This window comes from Stigmatopora argus, chromosome 15 (genome assembly GCF_051989625.1).
Source record: "Stigmatopora argus isolate UIUO_Sarg chromosome 15, RoL_Sarg_1.0, whole genome shotgun sequence".
Taxonomy (NCBI): domain Eukaryota; kingdom Metazoa; phylum Chordata; class Actinopteri; order Syngnathiformes; family Syngnathidae; genus Stigmatopora; species Stigmatopora argus.
In genome coordinates this window covers 4,574,520-4,598,291 of record NC_135401.1, presented here as the reverse complement: position 1 = coordinate 4,598,291, position 23,772 = coordinate 4,574,520, and the positions used below count along the sequence as shown (strand labels likewise).

The 23,772-nt window shown below is 39.2% G+C and overlaps 2 protein-coding genes across 2 annotated transcripts; one reads left to right on the top strand and one right to left on the bottom strand.

Annotated features, from left to right (window-relative positions):
• Positions 1 to 335: 335 nt before the first annotated feature.
• Positions 336 to 23,435, top strand: dnajc17 (DnaJ (Hsp40) homolog, subfamily C, member 17). The gene is made up of 11 exons (XM_077621652.1): positions 336 to 531; positions 5,380 to 5,449; positions 6,585 to 6,643; positions 6,714 to 6,801; positions 6,956 to 7,032; positions 7,351 to 7,468; positions 8,116 to 8,156; positions 9,180 to 9,257; positions 10,706 to 10,786; positions 11,209 to 11,316; positions 23,294 to 23,435. The coding sequence occupies exons 1-11, from the start codon at positions 451 to 453 to the stop codon at positions 23,417 to 23,419; spliced, it is 927 nt and encodes a 308-aa protein (XP_077477778.1). The 5' UTR covers positions 336 to 450; the 3' UTR covers positions 23,420 to 23,435.
• Positions 14,430 to 17,315, bottom strand: LOC144090273 (cdc42 effector protein 3). The gene is made up of 2 exons (XM_077621654.1): positions 16,553 to 17,315; positions 14,430 to 15,316 (listed from the first exon to the last, which is right to left on the bottom strand). The coding sequence occupies exon 2, from the start codon at positions 15,192 to 15,194 to the stop codon at positions 14,598 to 14,600; it is 597 nt and encodes a 198-aa protein (XP_077477780.1). The 5' UTR covers positions 15,195 to 15,316; positions 16,553 to 17,315; the 3' UTR covers positions 14,430 to 14,597.
• Positions 23,436 to 23,772: the final 337 nt, after the last annotated feature.

Sequence of the window (23,772 nt, the reverse complement as noted above, 5' to 3'; positions counted from 1 at the left end):
CCAATAATGCAGAAGATTATGTAATGTATCTTCTGAACCGTTTTGACACAATCGATTGATATGTTTATATCATTGTTTATATACTGCAGTAAAAATATACATGTTGCTCACTTTATAAAAAGACCCAAGTGTCTCTTACACCGAGTCAGGTACTTTCCCCAAAACGCATCCTTATCAAACTTAATATTACTAGGTAAAAGACAAAAAATGTTTCGTCCTGGGTTTATGTGGGCAAATTGCAAATAAACACATCAATAGACAGAAAGCGTACTCAACATTCTGTAGTTCAATTGCGCACAAGAAAAATAACTCATTCCCCAAGGTGCATTGCGGATCAGTGACGTCACTAAAAAGCGTCAACCACAACATAATTATTCCAATTTGTCGTCGTTTTTGCAGCTTTCTATGATTTGATTTGATTGCATTAGTTGGTAAACTAAGAGCCGCAAAATGTCTGGGAAGGCGAAGGATATCTTGAAGCTGGATCTTTATGGGTTGCTTGGAATTACAAACACTGCTACAGCCAAGGAGGTATGTACTAAAAGCTAACTCACCGACAAACACGTGAGCCATGAAATATAATTGTTTGTTTGCTTATCAGAGCGGAGAATTATGTGCGATTAAGGAAAGACTACACTCCTCATTGCATCTTTTATGACTAAAATCAGGGATCTCCAACTCTGTGCCTTTTTCCCCCTAAATCAAAAAGGAGGACACTAAGTGTAGAAACTTGAACCAAAAATTGGACGTATAATCTTTTTCATTCATGTTCCGTACCGTAAGGGGATGCCTTCCCAGCTAACTTTGGGCGAAAGGTCGACTACACCCTCGACTGGTCGCCAGTCAGCCGTAGGGCACACAGAGAGACAGACGATCATTCGCACTCACAATCAGATCGACACCTGCGGGAATCGAACCCGCTCCTGCCCAGACTTAAGTTAGGCGAGTGAACCCCTAGCCCACCCTCACTAATTTATTTTGGATTCTACAAGGGTCACAGAGCCATTGATAGCCCCTTTTTCATATAGATATTCACTCAATCATTTTCCATTCTGCTTATCCTCACAAGGGTCGCGGGGGTGCTGCAGCCTATCCCAGCCAACGATGGGTAGTAGGCGGGGGACACCCCCAATTGGTTGCCAGCCAATCACAGGGCACAATATAACAAATTATAGTGATCAATGGCTAGCAACCATCGTTGGCTGGGATAGGCTGCAGCACCCCCGCGACCCTTGTGAGGATAAGCAGAATGGAAAATGATTGAGTGAATATCTAAATGAAAAAAGGGCTATCAATGGCTCTGTGACCCTTGTAGAATGCAAAATAAATTAGTGAGGGTGGGCTAGGGGTTCACTCGCCTAACTTAAGTCTGTCATGCATGTTTTGGGGATGTGGTAGGAAACCGGAGTACCCATGGAAAACCCACTCAGGTATTGCAGAATTATGCAAACTCCACACAGGAAGGCAGGACCAGACTAAATGGACACAAAACTAAATAAATGCAATAATACAATTTATGTTATTAATAGATTGTTTATGTTAAAAAAATGTCCCGTTAGTTATCTTAGAGTTATTCAGAAAGAAAGTAGATTTTTAAGACAGTATGAAACGGAAAAAAACTTTAAAAAATGTTTATGTATCACATGTAGTTGTTCTTCCAAAGAGCCACTAGAGGGAAGTGTGGCACAAATTTTAGTCGTTAACTAAGAATGTCAGGAATGAATGGTAGATTTAAATAGACATCATATTTTACAAGCTACATGAATGGGCTTATATTTGAACATCAAATATGAATATGTGGCTGAATTGAATTTTTACTTATGTTCTCCATTGTTTATTTCTAACCAGTTAAACTTTTGCAGAGATTGTCATCCCATGTAATTTCTTTAGTAATTTAACAAAAAAAATCTCAACTGATGCTTGCCCCTTTTCCGCTTCATTTATTTTTTAATCCAAAGTGATTGATTTAAATCCACAAGTAATATGACGCAATATCAACCTTGCTGCCAACACACGTCTCAATTTCCTAATTGGAAAAAGCCATATCATTTCCGAAATATTACGGTGCAAAGAATTAGTGGTTGTTTTAGGGCCAGAATTGAATTTCTAAAATGTAACTGCTGGTTTTGAGACATCGGTTGATTGCAATGGGACGTGACATTTTTTGCGGCAATACATTTCCGTCTGCGGAGTCCTCAATGAAGACAGATGTCAACTGATGGCCAGTTATTTGGCCTTCTTCTCGACCACTGCTATCTGTCATCTTGTTTATCACGAATAGGACAAGGAATTCATCCAGTCTCTACTTTTGTGGCTTGCATTGACGTGCGAGACATGCATTACCCATCTTCTGCTTCCATAATTTTCTTGCTTCCCATCAGTCTTTGGCCGCTGGCACGTTAAAGTGTTTTGTTTTGTCTCTTCTTTTCTGATCAAATAAAAAATTGCCTTCCCTAAAATGTAACTCCAGTGCAACTTCTACAGTTGTACCTCTACTTACAAAATTAATTGATTCCAGAACTTTTTTCCTAACTTGACAATTTTGTAAGTAGAGCAGTACTTTATGTGTAAATTCTCTAATTGGTTCCACGGTCCTTGCACAATTATCAATTAAACCCTTTAAAATTGGGTTTTATAGTAAGAATCAATGCAATATTTTCCAAATAATATATCGGATAAGGAAATGCATTTCCTTTTTGGGGTATTTGCTAACTTGGATCTTTTTTTGTATCCCAAGGCACTCATTTGCATATAAAAAGTTTTCGTAACCTGAGAACTTGGTACCTAGAGACATTCGTAAGTAGAGGTATGACTGTGCATTGTGCATTATTTGCCTGGTGCGACTTATAGGCCGAAAAACACGGTCCATAAATGGACTGCAGTCATGTCTCGTCTTGGTTGTGATTATACGTTGACTCACACTTCCTCCTTGTCCTCCACATTTTTATGTTACATGAAAGCCCTGCTGTTCCTTCTACGGGAACCAAGTGATTCATCTTTTTAGAACACCATTTATCCTGGATGTGTGTCAGTCAGGCACCTCGACGGTGATTGCAAACCAGTCTTGAGTCGTCAAAAGCATCACATCCAATTTGTGTGGGTTTCAATTGAAATGCTGATGTTTCTGCCTTTATTTAAAAACACTGAACGGTTGGTCATAAATGCCCAATTATAAAAAGTATTGAGATTACAGTAACATTTGTACAATCGAAATTGGAGTCTTTCATTGGTTTTGTATTGCCATGCAGTTTATTTTTTCAGCTTCTATTTTCCATGTTTATTTCATTTTCCCTGTGCCATTATTCTTTCACTTCCTTCACCCTGTTATGCATGCTAATAATGTCCAGCCAGCTGATAGAGCCCTGTAAATGGTGAATTATTGTAATTTAGGGGGATGTGCTGGTGGCAGATGAGGCAGCTAATCAGCCACTCAGGGTCACCCCCTACCAGTTCGGCAATATTACTTTACCAGGGCCAGTTTAACAACTGCAATTGGTGAAAATCGCACGTTTAACGAGGAAAAAATATGAACGTGAATTTGAGACCGAAACAAGCTTATTTCAAGCCATCGTATACATTTTTGTTAATCGATAGACTACTGTTGGACTATCCTATCTGTCCTCCTTTGTTATTTGAACAAATTTTCCCAGATTAGTGGTTATTTTGCCTCCTCGTTCAGCATTGTACACTTTTTTTTCTTACCTTCTTTTACTAAATCAGTAGTAAATATACAGCACATTTTAATCATGTAATGAATGTGTGCAATGTTGTCATCTCATTTCCAAATTGATTCACGAGAAGGTTAATATATACTATAAATTATGCATACAAAACAGTTTGCCAGTTAAAAATTACTAAACTATGTATCCTAGATTTTCTGGCTCGCTGATTGCAAAATGCTCAAAACTGCAGGCAAACTTTGCTCATAGATGACTTAAGACCCCCCAAAAAAGAACTATAAAATGTTCTTTGAGCTTGCTTTTGATTTTGTCAAATATTTTTGGCCAAATATATACCCTAGTGTCCTTCTAGTTATATTTGAATGTCAATAAATCACAATCTGTTCGTTTCTGGTAATATTTGAACCTAAGTAAACGACTATTTGTTCCAACTTGAGATTTATAGAACACACAGAAAAGGGAGACCGGGAAAGGGGGGAGAGGAGATGGGGAGGTAGGCTTAGAACAACAATAAGCATGTGTATGGCGCCATTCCCCAGCTTTGCGTGTCAATTCGGCGCTGTACAAAGTGTTTGCCAAGCATCAAGACGAAAGGCTCCCTATTGATGACTGGTCTCTCCATAAACTAGTTATTTGTTTGGACTGTACATAAAAAAAATGGAATGAAAAGACAGAATTAGTGGCACATGAAGTCAAAATGATTAAAAAACAACAACAAAAACGAGCTCTATCTAGTGTCAAAGCTGAGAAGTGCAATGTAAGTTGGATTTAGGCTTCTTGTGCGGGCCAATTTTCAATTATATTTTCATCATTTGCTGTGGGCCAGTAAAAACTGGGCACTGGGCTAGAGTTTGTGGGTAGTTGACCTTAGTATGCTCTTCAGTGGTTTCTGTCCATTAATTTGTCAGGAGGAAATAAAACAGCTCAGGAGTTAAATACGTCCAAAAAATACAGTCCCTGATTTTAATTTGAAACAAGACAGCGTCCTGAAAGATAGAATTGAGTTTTTGCCAAAACTTATTCCAAATTATTCTTTGGTACTTTTGTAACATATTCCGCTCTGAAGAACATTCAACATAATAATAATAATAATAATAATAATAATCGGACATAGGCCATGTCGTCATTACCACAACACAAAAAAAGCCTACTTGTCATCACACGCAGAAACTGCGTGTGACGAAATTGATGGTGCTTCTCCATAAGCTACGTTTAGTCGGCAAAAGACCTAAATAAGTGTAAGTTACGGACTTGTAATTTGTCATTCCGCTGTTGTGGATACAGGTCGCTTACCTCGCGATTACATACAGGTCGCTTACCTCTCGATTACCGCACACTGTCTGCCACTTACCTTCCTTCAAGTCAGCTAGGAGGCGGCAGATCACCAACCAAACATCTATTCATATGCCGCAGAAGGGAATGTGTGTATGTTAGCGCGAGTTTAGATGTCTGATGGATGTGGGGAAAAAGCTATCCTTAAGCCTAGTTGTCCGAGCTTTGTGGGACCTATAGCGTCTGCCAGAGGGCAGCAGCTGGAACAGGTTGTGACCAGGGTGGTAAGGGTCCCCTATGATGTGCTTGGCTCTGCTGAGGTAACGCGGGCTGGCAATGTCTTCAAGTGAGGGCAGAGAGCAGCCGACAATCCTCTGGGCAGTGTTAATCACATGAAGAACTTTAAAACCTTTTTCTCTTCTTTCAGATCAAAAAAGCTTATCGAAAGAAAGCTCTGAAATGCCATCCAGACAAGAACCCAGACAACCCAAAAGCAGGTAAGTCAATGTTTTTGTGCTCCCTAACTAGACTAATTAAACTATTCACTTAACAAAATTGGATGCAGTCGCTCCATTTTAGAAGATTGAAAAATATGTTTGAAAAAATATCCGAAAAGGTTCAAATAAAACCCCCAGTTTATTCTCTTGAATCATCTGGCAGTCCGTTGCAAACCAGCAAAGGCATAATCACGCAAGGAAATCTCTTTATACCTTTATTTTGTCAGAAGGGCAAAAAAAGACACCTTGGAAAAAAGTGACTGGCCAGTGTTTCAAATGAGGTTTATGTGGCTTTTGGATGGCTCAGACGATTCCCTGCTTATGTCATGCGAGAGAAAAAAAGAGAAATTGCTGGGGTTGGGGCTCGAGAGGCATAATGTAAAAGCGGGGGGTCGGTTTCCCAGAAATGGAAAAGAAGCGGTTTGGAGGGCCTCAAAACATCAACCCACACATGAACAGGCTTTGCCCCGATCGCACGAGACCGGAGCTATACGCGACCTCTCTGGGGAAGGTTGCATGCATTAGTGAGGTGAGGTTAGGGGGGATTATTTTTTTCTGTTGGAGGTCATCCATACACCCCCCACCCCTCCATCGCTCCTTCAACCCCAATGTGAAAGTTTGAGATGCCTTATGGGCACGACAAGTTGGATTTCATCGCAGCCTGGAGCCATTTTTGTTTAGGTAACCTGACCTTTTCTGGCCCTATATTGTCCCCGGAGCCTCCTGTTAATTTATATTTGCCAATCCCCATTGGGAGTAACCATACCGCGTCGTCAGACATCCCATAAGAGAATAATTAAGTCTGGCTAGTATAGTGCACTAGTGTTGCATGATAGGGAGCACTTGTGGTCTTTTTGTGTGTGTTTGTCAGATGTCGACTAAGGCGGTGGGGAATATTGTGTGGTCGTAATGATTGCGGAATTGGCCCTTTTAGGCGCGCTAATGGAAATCATGGGGCTCGTGAAATTTTGGTAGTTTTTGTCCGGAGATATTCTGACGTGCATAGAAAATCAGACGCGTCTAAGGCCTATGTCTCAAAATGACAAATTGAGATGTTTTGTTTTATTGAAAAAGCAGATCTTGTGTGCCTGCGTTTCAGTTTGTCGTTTTACTACTGCTCTCTGTTTTGTTTTAGCGGAGCTCTTCCACCAGTTGTCTCAGGCTCTGGAAGTGCTGACCGATGCTGCTGCCAAGGTGGGTCCACTGAGTGATATGTATCCTCACAGATTATTTATCTGGCATTTACTACTGTGGTATTTTTCAGGCTGCTTATGACAAAGTTTGTGCTGCCAAAAAACGAGCAGAAGAACGAAACCGCAAACTTGATGACAAGAGAAAGAAGATTAAGCTCGGTAGGTTCCCGGTACCAACGGCAATTTCTAAATGGCCCGTGCTCTATTTCATCACTTTTTTTTCCTTTTGTTTAAAGTGGTATCAATGTTATTTATGCAGAACCACACAATGTCTCAAATAGGACTAATTTAGCGCAATTTCTGTGATTTGCAGACCTTGAGGAAAGGGAACGACGGGCAGAAGCTCAGACCCAAGATGAAGTGCAGATAACAAGAACACTTGAGGAAGAAGTAAGAAAACAACTAGTTAGAGAGGGACCCAAACTATTCACTTTCATTGACAGTATTAGACATCAAATCTATTTCAACTTGGAAAGCTGGTATTGAGACATAATGTCCAAAACATTAATTTCTTTCCTTTTGGGAGCATACATTCTCTTTCCATAATGAAAAACTTAAATCTTCTGGAATTGAATGTAGTTTTTTTTTTATCTTTAACCAAATATGATACTGACATTGATTTATTGTCGCTAAATAAAAATCCAAGATTCTTTTCCCCATAGCCCTCTGAATATTCACATCTTTGTATTATATATCCTTTTCCACCAGATTATTCGTTTGAGGGAGGAGGGATCCAGACAGCTTGAGGAAGAACAGAAGCTCATCAGAGAGCAGATTCAAAGAGAGAGAGAAGAACAGCAGAACCCGGGAGACTGCAGTCACCCAAGTACTTCCATTTTCAATTTACATCCGGATCCCTTTTTGCTTGTTTTCGTGTTAAGCCTTCCAGATCAAGGGTATCAAACTCATTTTTGTTGTGGGCCACGTCATAATCTCGGTTTTATGTCTGCCAACTAGGCTGCTATAATGAATTATTGAATTGAATTGAATTGAATCAGGTGTACAGGATTCTCCTAGTATTAGTCACACAAAAACAATAACTACATATGTTTGTGATACTTTTTGTTGTTGTTGCCTGTAATAGCACCATAAAATTGACAACTGTTGTTTCTGAGCAGCTAGACATTGTGGCATATTGACATTGTGGCATGCCAGAAACGCCACTTACACGCACTTGAAATATCCAACATTTGTTCACATGACAATCCCTGCGTTCTATTGTTGGATGAAAAAAAATGAAATCTAATAAATCAATTCTTTTTGTGGTTAGGCAATTACTCATGCATAGTCATCACATCTTTAACTTGCACGCAGTTAGGCCCCCCAAAGTCTGATGACAGGTCTGTGGCATTTACCATGTGACATCCAAAATGGCTAACCATTTGCATCATGGTTTCCTCCATAAAACATTTGCTTCTTAATCTTTAAACTTCTTGAACCCTGCGCTCTATTGTCTGTGATTTTCTTTTCCAGGTTCGAATGGTTCCAGGAACAAAGTCACCCCTAAATTGAAGGTACCGTATTTATTTACGCAAAATTTCTTACCAAAAAACTGAAGCAAAGTTCGCGTTATACACGAATCTTGGGGAAAATTGTTAATTCCATTTGAGAATTGTGCTCATACTGTTAGTTTGTTTTACCAGGTTTCCATACCATATGTTGTGAATAAATGTCCTGAAATATTAATAGACACGGGGGATGTAAAATGATGTTTTTTAGAGATTAAATCTGGTTTTCAAATTTGATAGCTGTCCAGTGCAGAGGGGAATTGTTTGACATTTTTGTGCTGCGTTAAAGCAACAAACGGCAGCCCCACGGCGGAAAGCGTCACGGCCCATGTTCATAAGACGTGAAGAATTAGTGATTGTATTTCAGGCGGACGAACTTTGTCTTTGAAAGTCAATGTTTTATTTATGGTCAGGTTCAAAATTCCTTTCACCAAATTGCGTCTTTGACAACACTGAAATATCATTTCTTTTCTTATTCCCTTTTGGTAAGATGTTTTGCAATTCAGTATGAACATTTTTCATTTGTTTCCTAATTTACTCCATTATTGTGAGCTGAAACCTTGGACATCAGATCAAGCGAATACTTAACATTTCATTTTCACCATTATTGTGGGTAAAAGACACTGCGTAAACATTCGTGTTCCCAGAAATTCAGCCTCCTTTTGGACAGCAAGCAGAGAGCTGGAACGGAATCAAGACTCTGTGCTTGCCATTAATAATACAGATTTATTTTGGTGATATTTGCTGGGCTGTAGTATGCTGCGATTGGAGCGATTGTGCAAGATCGCACGGGAATTTATGAATATTTGTCTATGTTGTAAGTTTTTTTTGTGGAAGCTACTCATTTACAAACCCAGTCATTTGTAAAATGTCATGTGAGAGGGTTGGAATTTATGATAGATAAAAATATCTTACCTGAAATGACTTGAGCAGCTTCCAAACGGCGATCAAGCTTTTTAAAGGTGTAATATCGTTGACATTCATGATCATTGATCACCAACTTTTTTCCTGTTTTCTCTCTCTTTTCAGTTAAAGTGGAAGTGTAAAAAGGACGATCTGACAAACGGTGGCTACTCACAAGAGTTCATTCTCAAACTTTTACAAAAGGTATTGACACTTAACAAGTTGCAGGTAAAGAAAGTGGTTGAAAAAAAGGATCACACTCAGAATTCTGGAACAATTTTGCTAATTTTAATGCATAAAAAGTGCTCTGTGCAAGATTTTTAAATGACATTAACCATAGATTACAAACTTAAAAAATATGTTCAACACTACTCATTTAAACGATCTTAGGAAACAAACAAATTCCAACATGCACAATGGAGTACTGCACGGCTTTAAAATTGTCGGTCGTTTTTTCACTCGTTTCTTTTAAACAAGGCCCATTAACTTTTGTTGTAGTGAAAAGTGCTGAGGGCAAGGCTGCAGTGCCCCTTTTAAAGCATGCACGCCATGGTTCGTGCCCCTCTTACCAGGTGATTAACCACTGCCGAGGGAGGCATGAGGAAATGTGCTCTTCTCATGCAACGCATGCTCCACTTTACGTGAGCCATTGCTGGGCAAAGACGGGCCTGAAATGAGGATAGGGCAAGTGTCAATGACGTCAAGTGGTTTAAATTTTCCTCTGCACGCATTCTCTGATGATGAACCTAGGTGGGATGGTTGTGTCAAGGTCAAGACTTAAAACCGTGGAAAATCAGGTTGTTGCCTTTTGTGGAAAGAATAGCAGAGAGAAGAAAAAACAACTTTTGTTTGAAATGGCAAGCTATAATAAGTGACAGTTAATGTTATGAGTGAGAGAAATAGCCACTGCTGTGTGGGAAAACAAGTCTGGAATGTTCTTCTGGCGTGAAGGATATTAGGACTTTATTGTTTTTTTTTAGTTGTGGATGGGGTGTGATGTTCTGATTTTTTTACTTTACCGCATGAGAATTTATGAATATTATTTGAGAGCCTTTTTTTGAGTCAGCTATAAAATGGCTCTGCATTTTCTTTAGTAAGCATTAATGCGCCATGACAAAGTTTCAATCTGATAGAATTAGTTAAATTTAATAATAATACAATTAAAAATGTATTAGTATGCTGATTTATTTTTTTCCGATTAATCCGATAACAAAATTAATTGTTGTCCACTCATTTATTCAAAAGCAGGATATTATTTCAAATTGACTAGTCAAATGAAATGTATTGATTCATTCATTACCGTATGATTATTATCCTCCCAAAAGTCCTGGAGTTAAATATATTTATTTAATTAAATTTCTAAAGTGCTTTAAAAAAAGGCGCCACTATAGCAATGTGATTTATTACTGTATTATTTTTACAACCTGTAAACTTTGCCTTCATACAAAACACATTGTTTGTCTTCATATGTTCAACCACAGCTTCACTACAAATATGAAGTTTTATATACTAATCGTCTTCACAGTTTCATTCCATATAACATATCTTGTTATGTTTGTATGTATTTCTGTTTTCAAAAATGAACTACCGATTCTTTTTTTTTTTTGCCATAGCCCCTATTTTCACAATTTCTTTTTCTTTTTCACCTCTAGTATGGAGAAGTTTCTAATGTGATCGTCTCAACAAAGAAGCAAGGAAGTGCAGTTGTTGAATTTGTGACCGTAAAAGCAGCTGTAAGTTTGTCTGACACATTTTGCATGTACATTATAGTATCACATTTCTTCCCTTTTTTCCCCATTAAATCCCAGTTCATTGAAATGAAGGTACGCTCTCTCTTTATATAGTTTTTTTAACCAAAACACTCAAATGCTTTACAGTAGTGGTATCCAAACTACAACCACCTGCGGCTTGCTACATACACTACACATTATGAAAATATTGACTATGTAAAATATATATAATTATTTTTGCATTTCAAATGTCCACTATGAGTTGTTGATAATGATGATGCAAAATCTTTAAATGCTCTTTCAGTGTTTATTTTTTATGGTAAATTCTAATGAATGAATGTGTTTTATCTTGAATCTGGATGGCAAAATAAGAATGCAAGATCAAGGTTTATCACCTTAACCGCTAATAAATGGTGTATCTTTAGGAGCTGGCAGTAAAGAATGAAAGTGGCCGGAGTGAAAATCCATTGAAGATCCTTTGGTTAGAAGGCCAGCCTGAAGTTGATCCTGCATCTCAATTCATGTCTGCACAGGTACCAAATTTCATTAACCTGCACACCTTGACATTTTACTCACTTTTCCTGGTGTACACGAGCCTCAATATGCAATTTTGTTATATATCTTGTAGCAATCTATTTATCTCAATCTATTTATCTCAATCTCACGGTTTGGAATCTTCACAGTATTAATGACACAGTACTATAATTATTGTAAGATGGTGGGAAAGCTTGATCTCATTATACTGTGACCTCCCAAATTGTTGATGCCCTTTAAAAAGCATATTGCCAATCATGTTTTAATAGTTTATCTTTTTAATCACATTATTTCAGATATTTTTCCACTGGAATATACTCAATGACTTCAATTACCCAACCATCTACCACTCCGAGTTAATAAAATCACTTTTACCCAATCAAGCTTTCTTCCGAAGGGAAAATGACTAGGTTGCGCGCTGGGAATTGTCACACTAATCTTTTGAAAATGTTATTACAGTAACCTAGTTAGCCTAACTGATACCCCGAGCCGATTACTTCATAGATGTAACTCTGGACCCGAGACTCAAAACAATGCAGTTGTTAGGGGGATTTTCAAATTAGCCTCCTCTGGAAAGTATTCTCCACAAGGAGGCCCCACATGACATAATGTCGATCTACATCTGGTTTAAGGTCAGTTGCCAAAACCTTAGAGGACCCATCTCATTTGATATTATCTAAAATCAAACAATCAGATCCCTCTGCTGTTATTTATCCCGCTATCACCTCTTCGCATCAGCCAGCTGCAAACACACAAAAAGAAGCTCTTGTAAGGACAGACTTTTATTCCAAATGTTGTTATTATATACTGTTTTGTTGCCTGAAGCCCTGAACTCAGGGGTGTTTAAACTTTTGATCTCCGAGTCCTGCAACGGCCAACTTGAAAATCTTTCCACTTTGTTAAATAGATGATCGGAATCAGGTAAAAAAAAAAAATCAATCCGATCCAACTGTAATCCGTCCATACTAATTTTACTTGGTTGGCAGAAATAGAACGATCCGAAATGTCCCGACAGGACTTGACAGACAGCATAAACGATATCAATTTTACAAAATGACGGTATGAGTGTGAGACCTTCAATATATTTCAGTAGCATCAGATTGTCCTAGAAGACGTAAGTACATTAGAAGGACACATTTCTCATTTGCCAACACGATATTATCAATATTTAGTTAGTGCTTGACAAAATTCATGATTCACAAGAGCTGCACTTGAAAAGATGACAGTGCTTTTGGTATTCTGTGTGACAGCAAGTTTGGATTTTTTGGACACGGCAAAGCAATACCAGATGTGATTGAGATTTGCGCTTTGCAGGCGATATCACTGGGTTTGAAATATCTCGCTCAAATCAAACATTTGATCACTTGTTGAGCTGCAGTTTGTATGATTATTCACATTTTACCACATCAAATATGATCTTATATAAAATACAGGGACTTATTCTAGTTGCTGTCCATTTTAGCTTTACTTCTTGGAGTCAAGGTTTTTTTTACTACGAGAATCTTCTTTTTGATTAAAGCGCTCTTGTATTAAACGTCATTATATAGTAATTTCCTACTTTTGTTTGGTCTTCCAGCAGTACCTTATACAGTCCCAACGTAATTTTCTACTACAATTTAGGATTATTTCCCGCTTTGTGTAGTGCAGTGAGGCTTCTTCAGGTTACATCAATTTTCTATAGTTTTGCTTACTTAAAGCTCTTACCAGTGCCTTCTCTTTGAAGATATATTGTCTGGTCCTCAAAGGAAACTGTCTTGAGTAAAGCCATGAGTAATAAGAGTCACAAAACCACCAGTCTTGGAATGTTAAGTATACATATCTTTACTTCTCCGAAATATAAATGTTTTTTTTTTTATGCTGGTATTTCACAATTTGTCAGGAACAATGACACTAAGTTTAAAATAGGAGTGATTCAAACAAATATAGCGCAGAGGTGCCCACAGGATTGTTATTTCCGTTGGGCACGCACAGAATTCCAAGTGGATTTCCTAGCAGCGGGAGGCTTGTGGTTGGTACATGACCCATGATGCACTTGGGGCCAGTGTGGCTTTACCCAACAACTGGTTTTGCTGTCTTTTTGACTGACTGCAGATGCATCTTGTCTTCTTCATTCCATACGCGCCAGCTCATTTTCTTGTGGGAAAGTCTGCGTGATATACAACATTTATTTTACATGTCCGAGGTTTGTTTGGTCAGAAGCTTGTGCTTAAAACCTCATCAAGAAAAAAAAAAGACGCTCACAGATGTAAGCGATGCAAATACTCTTCGTCCGACACCCCATGTGTCCGTGAAATATCAGTTCAGCATTTAAGGATTTCTCTCTTGTGTTTTATTCAGTGGAGCTGCTGAGATTGACTTTTAAGGTCTTGGACCTGTGGCCTGGATTGTGAAACCTGTCACCATTGGCAATGCCAACTCTTTGGTTTCAATACAGTGCTTTTAATGAGAAAGGAGGGTACCTTGACCTTTCATTGGGGCCATCTGAGATGCGTGCATAGGAGAAATTGCTCTTTGCACACAAGAGATTGGCAAGCCTGCCAAGACATCACAGCTCCAAGACCTTGCGCTCCAGATTTTTCCTTTCTTGCCTTAATATCACACTACTTAACTGCCTTTATGTGTTGAACATAGTAACATAGTGGTTTGGGATAGAACAGCTATAAGAAAAGAGTGGGAAAAGGGTACAACTTAAAATTTAACTTCAATTTTAGTTCCACAAAAGGGGATTTTTCACATGATACTTCAGGTTTAATATATATATATATGTGTGTGTATGTATGTATGTATATGTATGTATATATGTATGTATGTATATATGTATATATATACATGTATGTGTATATATATATATATATATACATACATATATATACACATACATACATATACCTATACATATAGGTATGTATGTATATATATAATATATATACACACACATCCATATAGACATGCATATACGTACATACATACACACATATATATATATATACATACATACATATATATACATGTATATATACACATATATACATATATATACATATATACATATATATATATATATATATATATATATATATATATATATATTTATTTAAATAAATTACTCGACATAATTCCTAACTACAATGGAGAACAAAGGCTGGCAATTTCTTTAAACTCTTGTCTAAATCTTGGTTCTTAACTTGCATTTTCCAAGAAGAGGCAGGCTCTTATTTTACTACAATAAAGGGGGGATGCGTTCTTCTTTTGTCCTTGTGCCTATTGGTAGATAGTTCATTCAATGTTGAAGTCTGTCCATCACCTGCAGAACGTCGTCTAAAATGGAAGGACCCAGGTCGAGGCTGAAAGAAAAGCCATTGTCCTCTTCGTTTTGTTGTATTTCGATTTTGTCTCCAATACTGTCTGCAGTTTGGTCATCCCATCCGGTGGTGGAGAAGTGATTGGTTGCAACGTTGTTTCCTCTTTTATGCCCGTCCACTAATTCTGTCTCGCATTCCTCGCTGTCCAGCAGCGGCATAGAGCTGCATTTCTTTCTTTTCTGGCTGGCATTGTCCTGGTGCTCCGCAGGCCAGTCTGGGCTGTCGGAACCCTCTGCCTCCACATTTAGACGAGGGGGCTTTGGTGGTGGAGCGCAGGCTAAAAAGAGATTTTGCTCACTTTGAGAGCTTTGGAGAAGTAAGTTGTGGCCCATTTTTAGGAAAGAAAGGTCTCCGAAACTGTCCGTTTGGCCGTTATTTCCGATATGGGAAATGTGGCGGAAATCAGCCAGCGGTAGACTGATCATGTTGACGGAGAGAACCTCTCGGCGTTTCGAGTGTCTGCTTGACCAACGGCCAGAGGTTGGCTTTCTGTGCAAGGATGTTCTCAGTGGCATCTTGGCAACTAAAGTTCTATGTCCCGTTTTGAGGTGATCTCCAAAGTTGGCCAATCCTTTTTGGATGTTGTCCTTTTTGCTCAACAATCAAGCTTGGAATTTGCCTGATGTGTCATTCCCATCTGCAAAAAAACAAAACAAAAAAACCCAAAAACAATCACTGTTAATGTATTGTAAATGGCTAAGTGTACCAGTAATTCTTTCTTCTCACACTATAGCCCCAAACTAAATTTTTAGAAGTCTACGTAGGAAACTTTTTCTTAATTTTTGACAATATTGCTGTCAACTGGGCTGAATTCTAATTTAAAACCCCCCCACCAAATTTACCGGTTACAGGTGTGAGTAGATTATAAATTTAGGGTAAAAACCCTCTAATTTAGGGTCAGTTCGGAGCCCTCTTTAAGTATTTAATGATCAGTATTTGCGATTTCTGTGTTAAATTTATTCTTGTCACTGGGCACATGGCCTGATGTGAAAGTCGGTTGGCTCAAAAAAAGGTTGCACCTGCTCCACTTGATTCTGGTTTAATACATCCAGTATTGTTTGGCAGATGGATTTGCACTCTGAAGTTTTAATCTTCAAATATTTACTTTTCAATTTTTTTCCCAAACATTTTTCCTATTAAAGCAGGTGTGGTCTATTGTGCGTTTTCCAGCATGAGTCTGTTTGCCTGCCTAAAACCTTCCCGTAAGAGTATCCATACAATTTTAGTATCCTACGTGTTTGTAGAAATCACAAGGGTAGGTAAGGTTCATTTCTGTAATAATAACTGTAACAATATTTTCTACATGAATAATTCAAACTGAGACTATGTAAAAAAAACCTGTGTGCCAGTTACAACCAAAATGTAATAAGTGTAATAAAAATCAAGAATTAAAAGAACAAGAGAAGGCTGTCACGTTTCGTGACTTCTAATTATTGTTTTAAGTAAAACCAAACTGAGTTGGCCAATGCGAGCATGTCGATTAGATAATTGTGTCAGGGTCTGTGATTTTATGTTCTGCCAAATAGCTCTGCCCACATTAGAGCCGTGTTCGTGACTTGAAACACTCATTCTGTAAATTTGTAAGCCACTACAGCTAACAGGTTTTGTTGGCCCGTAAAGGTTTTATCGGCACTTTAGTAGCAGCAGGAGATTGGAGCACACTGACAGAGCATTCCTATCCCAACATGTCAGTTTGGCCAAGGAGGAGACCCAGACTAGTATTTGACCAGGAAAGGGATGACATTGCCAGGTTTAAATTAAAAAAAAGACTTTTATAATTAGGAATCTAGCCCTTGAAAGCACGAACCAACATAAAAGAATCAATAATTTGACGCCCCTCTGAAGAAAGAAAGAAAAATAGATTTTCCCTTACCTTTGTTTGAGAGCAAATCTTTTTGAGCTGGACATTCCAAGGTTGTGCACACGAATCTGTCATGAAACTTGGCTGTGCCTCGCACCTGAACGCTGACAAACATGACATGACGGGGCTTGTTTAACTGTTGCAGAGTAGACTTCATTATGCAGCCTTGGGACTTAAACCGACAGAGATAAAACGCGGTCTTCTTCAGAGACATTGTTTCGCTATCCGTCTTCTTTTTTTTGCTGTCCGTCCTTTTCCAGGTCTTTTCTGTGTGTCAACTCCTGTGTGTTCTGTGGATCTCTCCAAGTGTGTATCCGTTGAGTTTTTTTGCATGAGCCATAAACCAGGTGAGGTCAGAGTCCAAACCTGTAAAAGGTCGACGGTAGAAGCATGAGTCGAAAAGGTATTTCTTGCGTCACATTCCACTACGTCCCACAGTTGCGTGCCATCAGATGATATCACCCAAACTTTGCGAAGCGAGATGGTTGTTTAGTCACCAACGTCCACGTCAATCCTGACGCTCGGCTGCACCCCGTATGGGTGGGAGCGGGTTAAAGCAACCGATTACTTGACGGATCCGCCGATAGACTGTCGTGCACAACTACTGCCCACTTTGTAATTGCATTTTTGAGTGAAAGGGTGACAGCGGTTGAATTTCAATCGCCCAACAAGTTGTGCTTTAGTGTGTGTGCGCCTTTGTAACAAGCAGGAAGTCACGGTCAGTGAGCAAATAGGCTGGCTTCACAGAAGAGGAGGTTAACATATCCCTAATCTCCATGTCATTGTCCATCTCCTCTGCTGATTTCATGATTTCCTGGCTGCGGTTGGCTTGTCTAAAGCCCCTAGTTCATAGCACTCTACAGGCCCTTCTGCCTGACTGGAAGCCAACAGCTTCTCTGGGTAATCAAAGCACAGTATCGCGCACAGACATGTGCGTGCAGGCGGCAGTGGTTACACAAGAGCGATAAGCGCGAGAGATAGCTGGTTACGGTTCTATTCGGCACATTTCATGACTGTGGAATGCAATCGTGATACGGGAAGGAATGACAAACTTTGTCTGTCTGTAGGATAAAGGACGACAGGGCTTTTACGTTTTTATTGGCAGCTACTGTAACTCTTTGTTTTAACAGATGGTTTTTTTGCTTCTTTTATTCAATCGACTGACTGAGGTTACCACCATATTAGCATCATATTTGCAAAATGTACGTTCATCCAGATACAGCGCTTTCCTGTTGTTCTCTAATATTAAACATGCAGGTGCAACGGAAACGGCTAATTCGATGTTTCCCATTGATCTAATAAACAATAGGCCTGGCGCCTTTGTTCTCTTGCTATGGATTTTGATGCCAGAACGTCACATGTAATTACTCATGCCAATCAAATTAGCATAATATTTACTCAACAATGAAATCGAGTATTAATGTGTTTGCATCTTGTAAACATCTGTAAGAACAGAAACAGAATTGCTTTCACGCTCTTATTTTTAGAATAGATATTAATTATTGTTTAAGATATTTGAATGCTCAGTGTGTTAGGTTTGATGGAAATCTAGATAGCTGGATTTTTGTGTAACATTCTTTTTTTGTCTGGGGTCTCATTCACAAATGATAAAGTCATGCTTGATGTACCAATACCAATTTTTCAAAATCTACACTTTTAGTTTTTGTTGTAAATGTGCATGGCCAAGATCAGAATGGAAAGTTCCATCTTGTTGCATTAATGATTAAATCACACATTATCAACATTAAGAGCAAAGTTTTCAAGTAAACAAAATGCTGCAGGATTGTCTCACCAATTCTTCCCTATTTGAACATGGCACCAAAGCGTAAATGGTTAGCACCCGTGTATTTATTTTGAACTTGCATTTCATCTTTTCTTCTCTCAATTTCTAACCACTTCTGCTTCAGTGGGAAATTTGCCACAATCAAAGACCTTTTCCCAAAAGCCCAAGCCTCAAAAGGCAAAACCTTGCTGCTATTACTATATACTTTTGGATATTAAAGAAGCCAAACCCCCACAACGTTCTTTTTGGGGGATCACTGAACCCATCCATCATGCAGACAAATGCCAGGGCACTTGGAGTTCAGACCTCTGTTGTCATTTCTCTTTTCACTGTTTATTTCTTTTGCTTTAACAGTTTCCAAACAGCTCAATCCAAAGGCCTCGATTCCGTCCAATACTGTGACCACATGCAACCCTGTGCTATGTGCATTCACATGTGCACATATATGCACCCCCCTTTCCCTTTATTCTTGACATTGTTGCAAAATCTGGAGTCTGCACGCAATAGTGATTAAATGTACTCGGTCGTTCTCCACTTGGAGTAATGTCTTTGGGGAAACTATTGTCAAATAAGATAATGTATATTAGGGTTGCCAACATTTGTCGGCTAGTTACGTAGACGATTAAAGTGGTCTCCTTATCCACTGGCTTGAATACACGCTAGTAGTTTGCGTCGTCTGGGAGGAAGCATAATAGATGTCCAAACTACGGTTGGTGGGCCACCTGTGGCCCCTGTTTTTATTGCCCTGTAGCAAATAATGAAAATATCATTAATATTCCCTACAAAAGAATCTTAAGTGAAGCCTACACTTTTAGCATTTCTCATCTTTAACACTAGATGGTGCTAAGTACTTAAACAGTGCCTTTTCAGGATTTTCATTCAACGTAGCAGATGAAACAAAAAGGGCAAACATTCATGTTGAGAAATATTTTTTGTCTACGGGTTTTTTCTAGATTTTATATATAGGCGATGTAACAAAAAATGTCATTTTACGGGCATTTAAAACTGAATAACACTGGAACCCATCATCTGACATTCTGCAAAAAAAAAGTATTTTGACAGACTGTCATTTTGGGGAAGTATTCTACATTGATAATGTAATGTAAAGCAGTTAAATACGATAGAATATTTTAAATATCTGTGAACTGTCGTCACAGTCAACGGTCTGCAGGATGTATTCACTAAGACCACATCTGCAGAATATCGCTGGCTTTTGCCGCCTTATCAAAGGCAGCCTTGTTCTGGAAATCAATTTGGGAACCATATGCTCTCATGTCATGCATGTAAACAGTTAAATACAGGAAGTTGGTTTGGCCCTTAAGCTCTGTGTAGTGTTTGTACTTCACTAACAAAAACATTGTAATTGACCAGACCTTTGGGGTTTTATGTCTGTCGACTTTCATGAGTGATGAGTAATTATTCACCACTTCCTTTGTCTTTATCAGTTCACTTTTTTTGCAAGTGTATTTCCCATGTTCGCCTGTTTGATTCATTTACTTGCTCTTAAACGTGCATCTAAATAATCTCTAAAATTCACCAGACATTAATCATCCCCCTCCATATCTCTGAGACACAAATAATCTGAGAAACAAGACACACACCATCAGGTAATCTGTTTCTTGATTTAATTCACCTGAATGCGTTAGAGACAGAGAAGCTTGTCTGCCATGTTTTTCTTCTCGTGGCAGCGTAACCTGCAAATTTTGTTCTTGAACCATAGAAAACGTAAAATCTCTGCCGTTTTAATGAGTAATCCTTTATCAAATACAAGCTAACCACCTCTTTGATTTTAAGATTAGGACATTATGACTTTGTTAATATTTAATCTAAAACACTTGACTGCAAAGTCATTCTCTTTAAACTTTCAAGATTGTTGTTCGTGGGACAGCCATATCACTTTCAGAAATGTTTTAATATGAAGTAAAAGTTGTTAGATTGCCATTTCAACTTAAAAGATGAAACCGATTGTACACATTAATTTACATATCTCAAGCAGTCGTTGTGACTTTGCTGATTAAGACATTCATCTTTTTATAACCACAAATTCAGAAAATTAAAATACTGTGAAAAGTTTCAGTTGGAAGGTTCATAAAGTCAAAGAACCAAAATTTGAAATACACTGATTTGCTTTTTAGTCATTCATTAAATAGTTTAAATTCACTTTTTAAGTTGAATTGCTGAAATGCAAATACATTTCAGTACATTCTTATTTTCTGAGTAAAACCTGTAGTACAAAAGACCCTCATGTGAAAGACAATCTACTGCAGTCTGCAAACCGCTAATCCCTGAGACCCCCTTTAATTAATAAAATGTTAACCCCTCCCCAAATGACACTACTTTAAACAGAGCCATTTTGTGACGCCAGTTTTACCCATGAAGATAAGGAATATGGGTATTAATGACGTCATGAGAAAAGGTGGGCCACTGTAAACTGTTAAGATTTCCCCCAAAAATGTATCTCATGAATTTCATTTTACAAAAAAATTAACTCATTTACCAGGGGCTCGCCCAGTTAACATATCTTTTAAAAAAAAAATCTGTAGCCATTAATAGCACTGAATGAATTGTCAAAAGAATACAATGATTTCCAATATTACTTCATTGGGACATAACGACAACAACAGCAATGTTGTATCCGTGAGAAAAGGGGTCACTAAAAACAGTCACTGGACCTTACAAGGCTTTCCGTCTGATTTGTCAACCTGTGCGATGGAGACAAAGTAGTCCCCTACAGTGCGAACTGCCCACCTGCTGTGTTTGCAAAAGAGTGTCAGACCGCCAGTGTCTGTGTGTACACTCTACCGACTCCCAACACTGGAGATATTCATGATTTCATTACCAGGCTGATGCGTGCTGTTTTGAGGCCCGGCCATGCGCTGATGTCACCGGGCTAATCCTCAGCTTGTTTTAATGTGCCCCTGTGTTTTACTGCCATCCTGCCTTTGCGGTGGCCTCGCTCCTGCATCCCTTGACTTTGCACAGGCCCCCTTGTTTGTCTTTTGCGGTCGCCGACTTAGTACCCTGGGCCCCGGCCGGCATTGTACCAACGCATACGTGGACCTATACGTGCACAGAACTTGTTGATTTAACGGGGTGATGCACTGGCGAAACATGAATGCGGTTAATTAGCACCATAGGCTAGGAAACGTCATTCATCCTTACCAGAAATGGCTCACCGTGGTCGGAAAACACCTGACTTCCCTGCGCTGGCTGCTAATGAAAGTCTTACCTATGTTGGCCGTTAGAGGGCAGGGTGGAGTTCACCTGCTTCGCCAAAGGACACCATGCATTTCGAATCAGATAGCTTGTATATTCGGCTGTTTCATTTGAGGATGCAAAGGTTATTTAGTCTATCTAATGGCGTTTGCGTGATATTTCATGGTTACGTGTCAGACGAGGGCTTGAGCTCACATTGCTGGAATGATAATAGCAGCTTTCCTCAATCCAGGGGCCGCATAGTAAGGGGGGAGAGGGGGAACTTCCCCTTACCGAACTACTCCTCTTCCTCAACACTTAGCCTCATTCTCTCAGCACATGGATGCCGGAGTTCCCATGATGCTTTCCAGATGCCGTGGTCCAGCGAGCGCATTGACAAACTCTTACCTCTCCCCCAGACCTTCATGCACAGACCCACTTGATCTCTCTTGCAGTACAATGTCTCGTTAAAGAGACACTTCTTTGGCCCGCCAGACACTCTGGCTACGAATCATATGAAACGGCGGCTCTCTGTGAGGACGCCTGGCCTCCAAAGCTTAAAAATAAATTCTCAATTAGGCTCACTTTCACAACCCTTGCATGTCAGCTGTTACATGTTGTGCCCGTCTTTGCGGGGATCTGCTGTGGATAACGGACAATCCTGCCTTTGTCTCGCACTGACCTTCTTCTCAATGGAAGGAGAATCTCTTGGTGCTTTTATCTTAGCAATCGGGGATGAGTTGTTTGAGGCCAGGCCGAACGCATCATGACCCGCGGCAACGGAATTAGCCTGTCACACGTTGTCTCCAGGCTCCTCCGTGTTCCCCCTTCCTGCCTGCTGTCACGGCGATGGTTAGGGAGATGAGAGAATGCAGAGTGGTTGTGAAAACAAACATAAGGAGACAGTCTCGCATCATCACGCGTTGCCCCGTGATGTTGTTGCCACGAAACTGAGAAACAGACATCGTGGCTAGTCACTTTGTGCCAGTCTCCCATTATTAACAATATCTCATCAGATCATAGGCAGGTGTTAAAATGGCGTTTGTCGTGGGCCAAATTGTACTTATGGTTTCCATCAGAGGTACCGTTTTGTCTACCAAACGAGGGGATGAATCGAATAATTGATTATCCAATTGACAACTATGTCGATATTCGAAAAATGGTCTTAACAAGAATATTTTTCTTCTTTTATTTCTCTGTGAAAGAGGACAGAGAGCTAATATTTTTTTTTTTTTTTAATTTCTCATTAAAAAACATAGTAAATATTTAGTTATTTATCTTTATCTAGTCTTTTTACTTTTGTACTTTATGTACAGGTTTGGTTGGACCTTTGTAGAGTTTGCATGTTTTCATGGGGTTGCATGGGTTTTCTCCGGGTATTCTGGTTTCCTCTGGGAAAACAACATCAAAATTAGACCCATGTATGAGTGTGAACGTGAATGGTTGTCCATCTCTTTGTGCCCTCCGACTGACTGGCCACCAATCCAGTGTCCCCCGCCTGGTGCCTCTAGTGGGCAGGGATTGGCTCTAGCGCCCCCCGCGATGACCATTGCGAGGATAAGTCATGTCCTCAATCTTTCATGGAGTCCAGAAATGTTATCTAAATTTCAATTTAGCAAGAAACATAAAACACAAAATTAAACGGGTCGGATTTGGCTCGCGGCCCTTGGGTTTGATACCTGTGCCTTATATGCTGTTTTTAGAATCCAAAGTCAATGGAAAAATAGGCATTTGTTAAAATGACATTTTTTGACAAATTTGTATTCCTTCTCTAGGGCTCCTTGTCCAATGAACGTGACTACGAGAGCGTAGTGATGATGAAGATGAGACAAGCTGCCGAGCGACAGCGACTCATTCAGCAAATGCAAGAGGAGGATGAGGAGGATGGCGCTAAATCCTAGCACCCGGGGATCTGGCCAGCAGATCTAAATACAACAACTTTTTAAGGTTTCATGCATTGTTTCAAGTCGTATCATGTAAATAAAATTTTGATGACCAAAGAAAGTCTATGGTCTCATTTGGCATGCTATGTTTCTCCTCTAGTGAAGTGAAGGTGCTCTTTAGGATTCAGAGTAAGGCGTCCCATCTCAGAAGGTATGGATTATGATCAATAATGTCTTAAACTAGCTGTTCCAAGTGTTCTTTCTTCTCATGTGAAAAATGTTAGCCAAAAATGAACAATAATATACTATTCTTGTGCAAAACTTTCAAGGTTTTGATTAGGGAAGCATTACTTGCATGACCGTAAAATCTA

Bases quoted from the DNA above. Each gene is read 5' to 3' on its own strand.
- dnajc17 (XM_077621652.1), top strand. From the start codon at position 451: ATGTCTGGGAAGGCGAAGGATATCTTGAAGCTGGATCTTTATGGGTTG. The intron at 8,157-9,179 runs GTACCGTATTTA...CTCTCTTTTCAG, and splicing joins AAGTCACCCCTAAATTGAAG to TTAAAGTGGAAGTGTAAAAA. The intron at 10,787-11,208 runs GTAAGTTTGTCT...GTGTATCTTTAG, and splicing joins TTGTGACCGTAAAAGCAGCT to GAGCTGGCAGTAAAGAATGA.
- LOC144090273 (XM_077621654.1), bottom strand. From the start codon at position 15,194: ATGCCACTGAGAACATCCTTGCACAGAAAGCCAACCTCTGGCCGTTGG.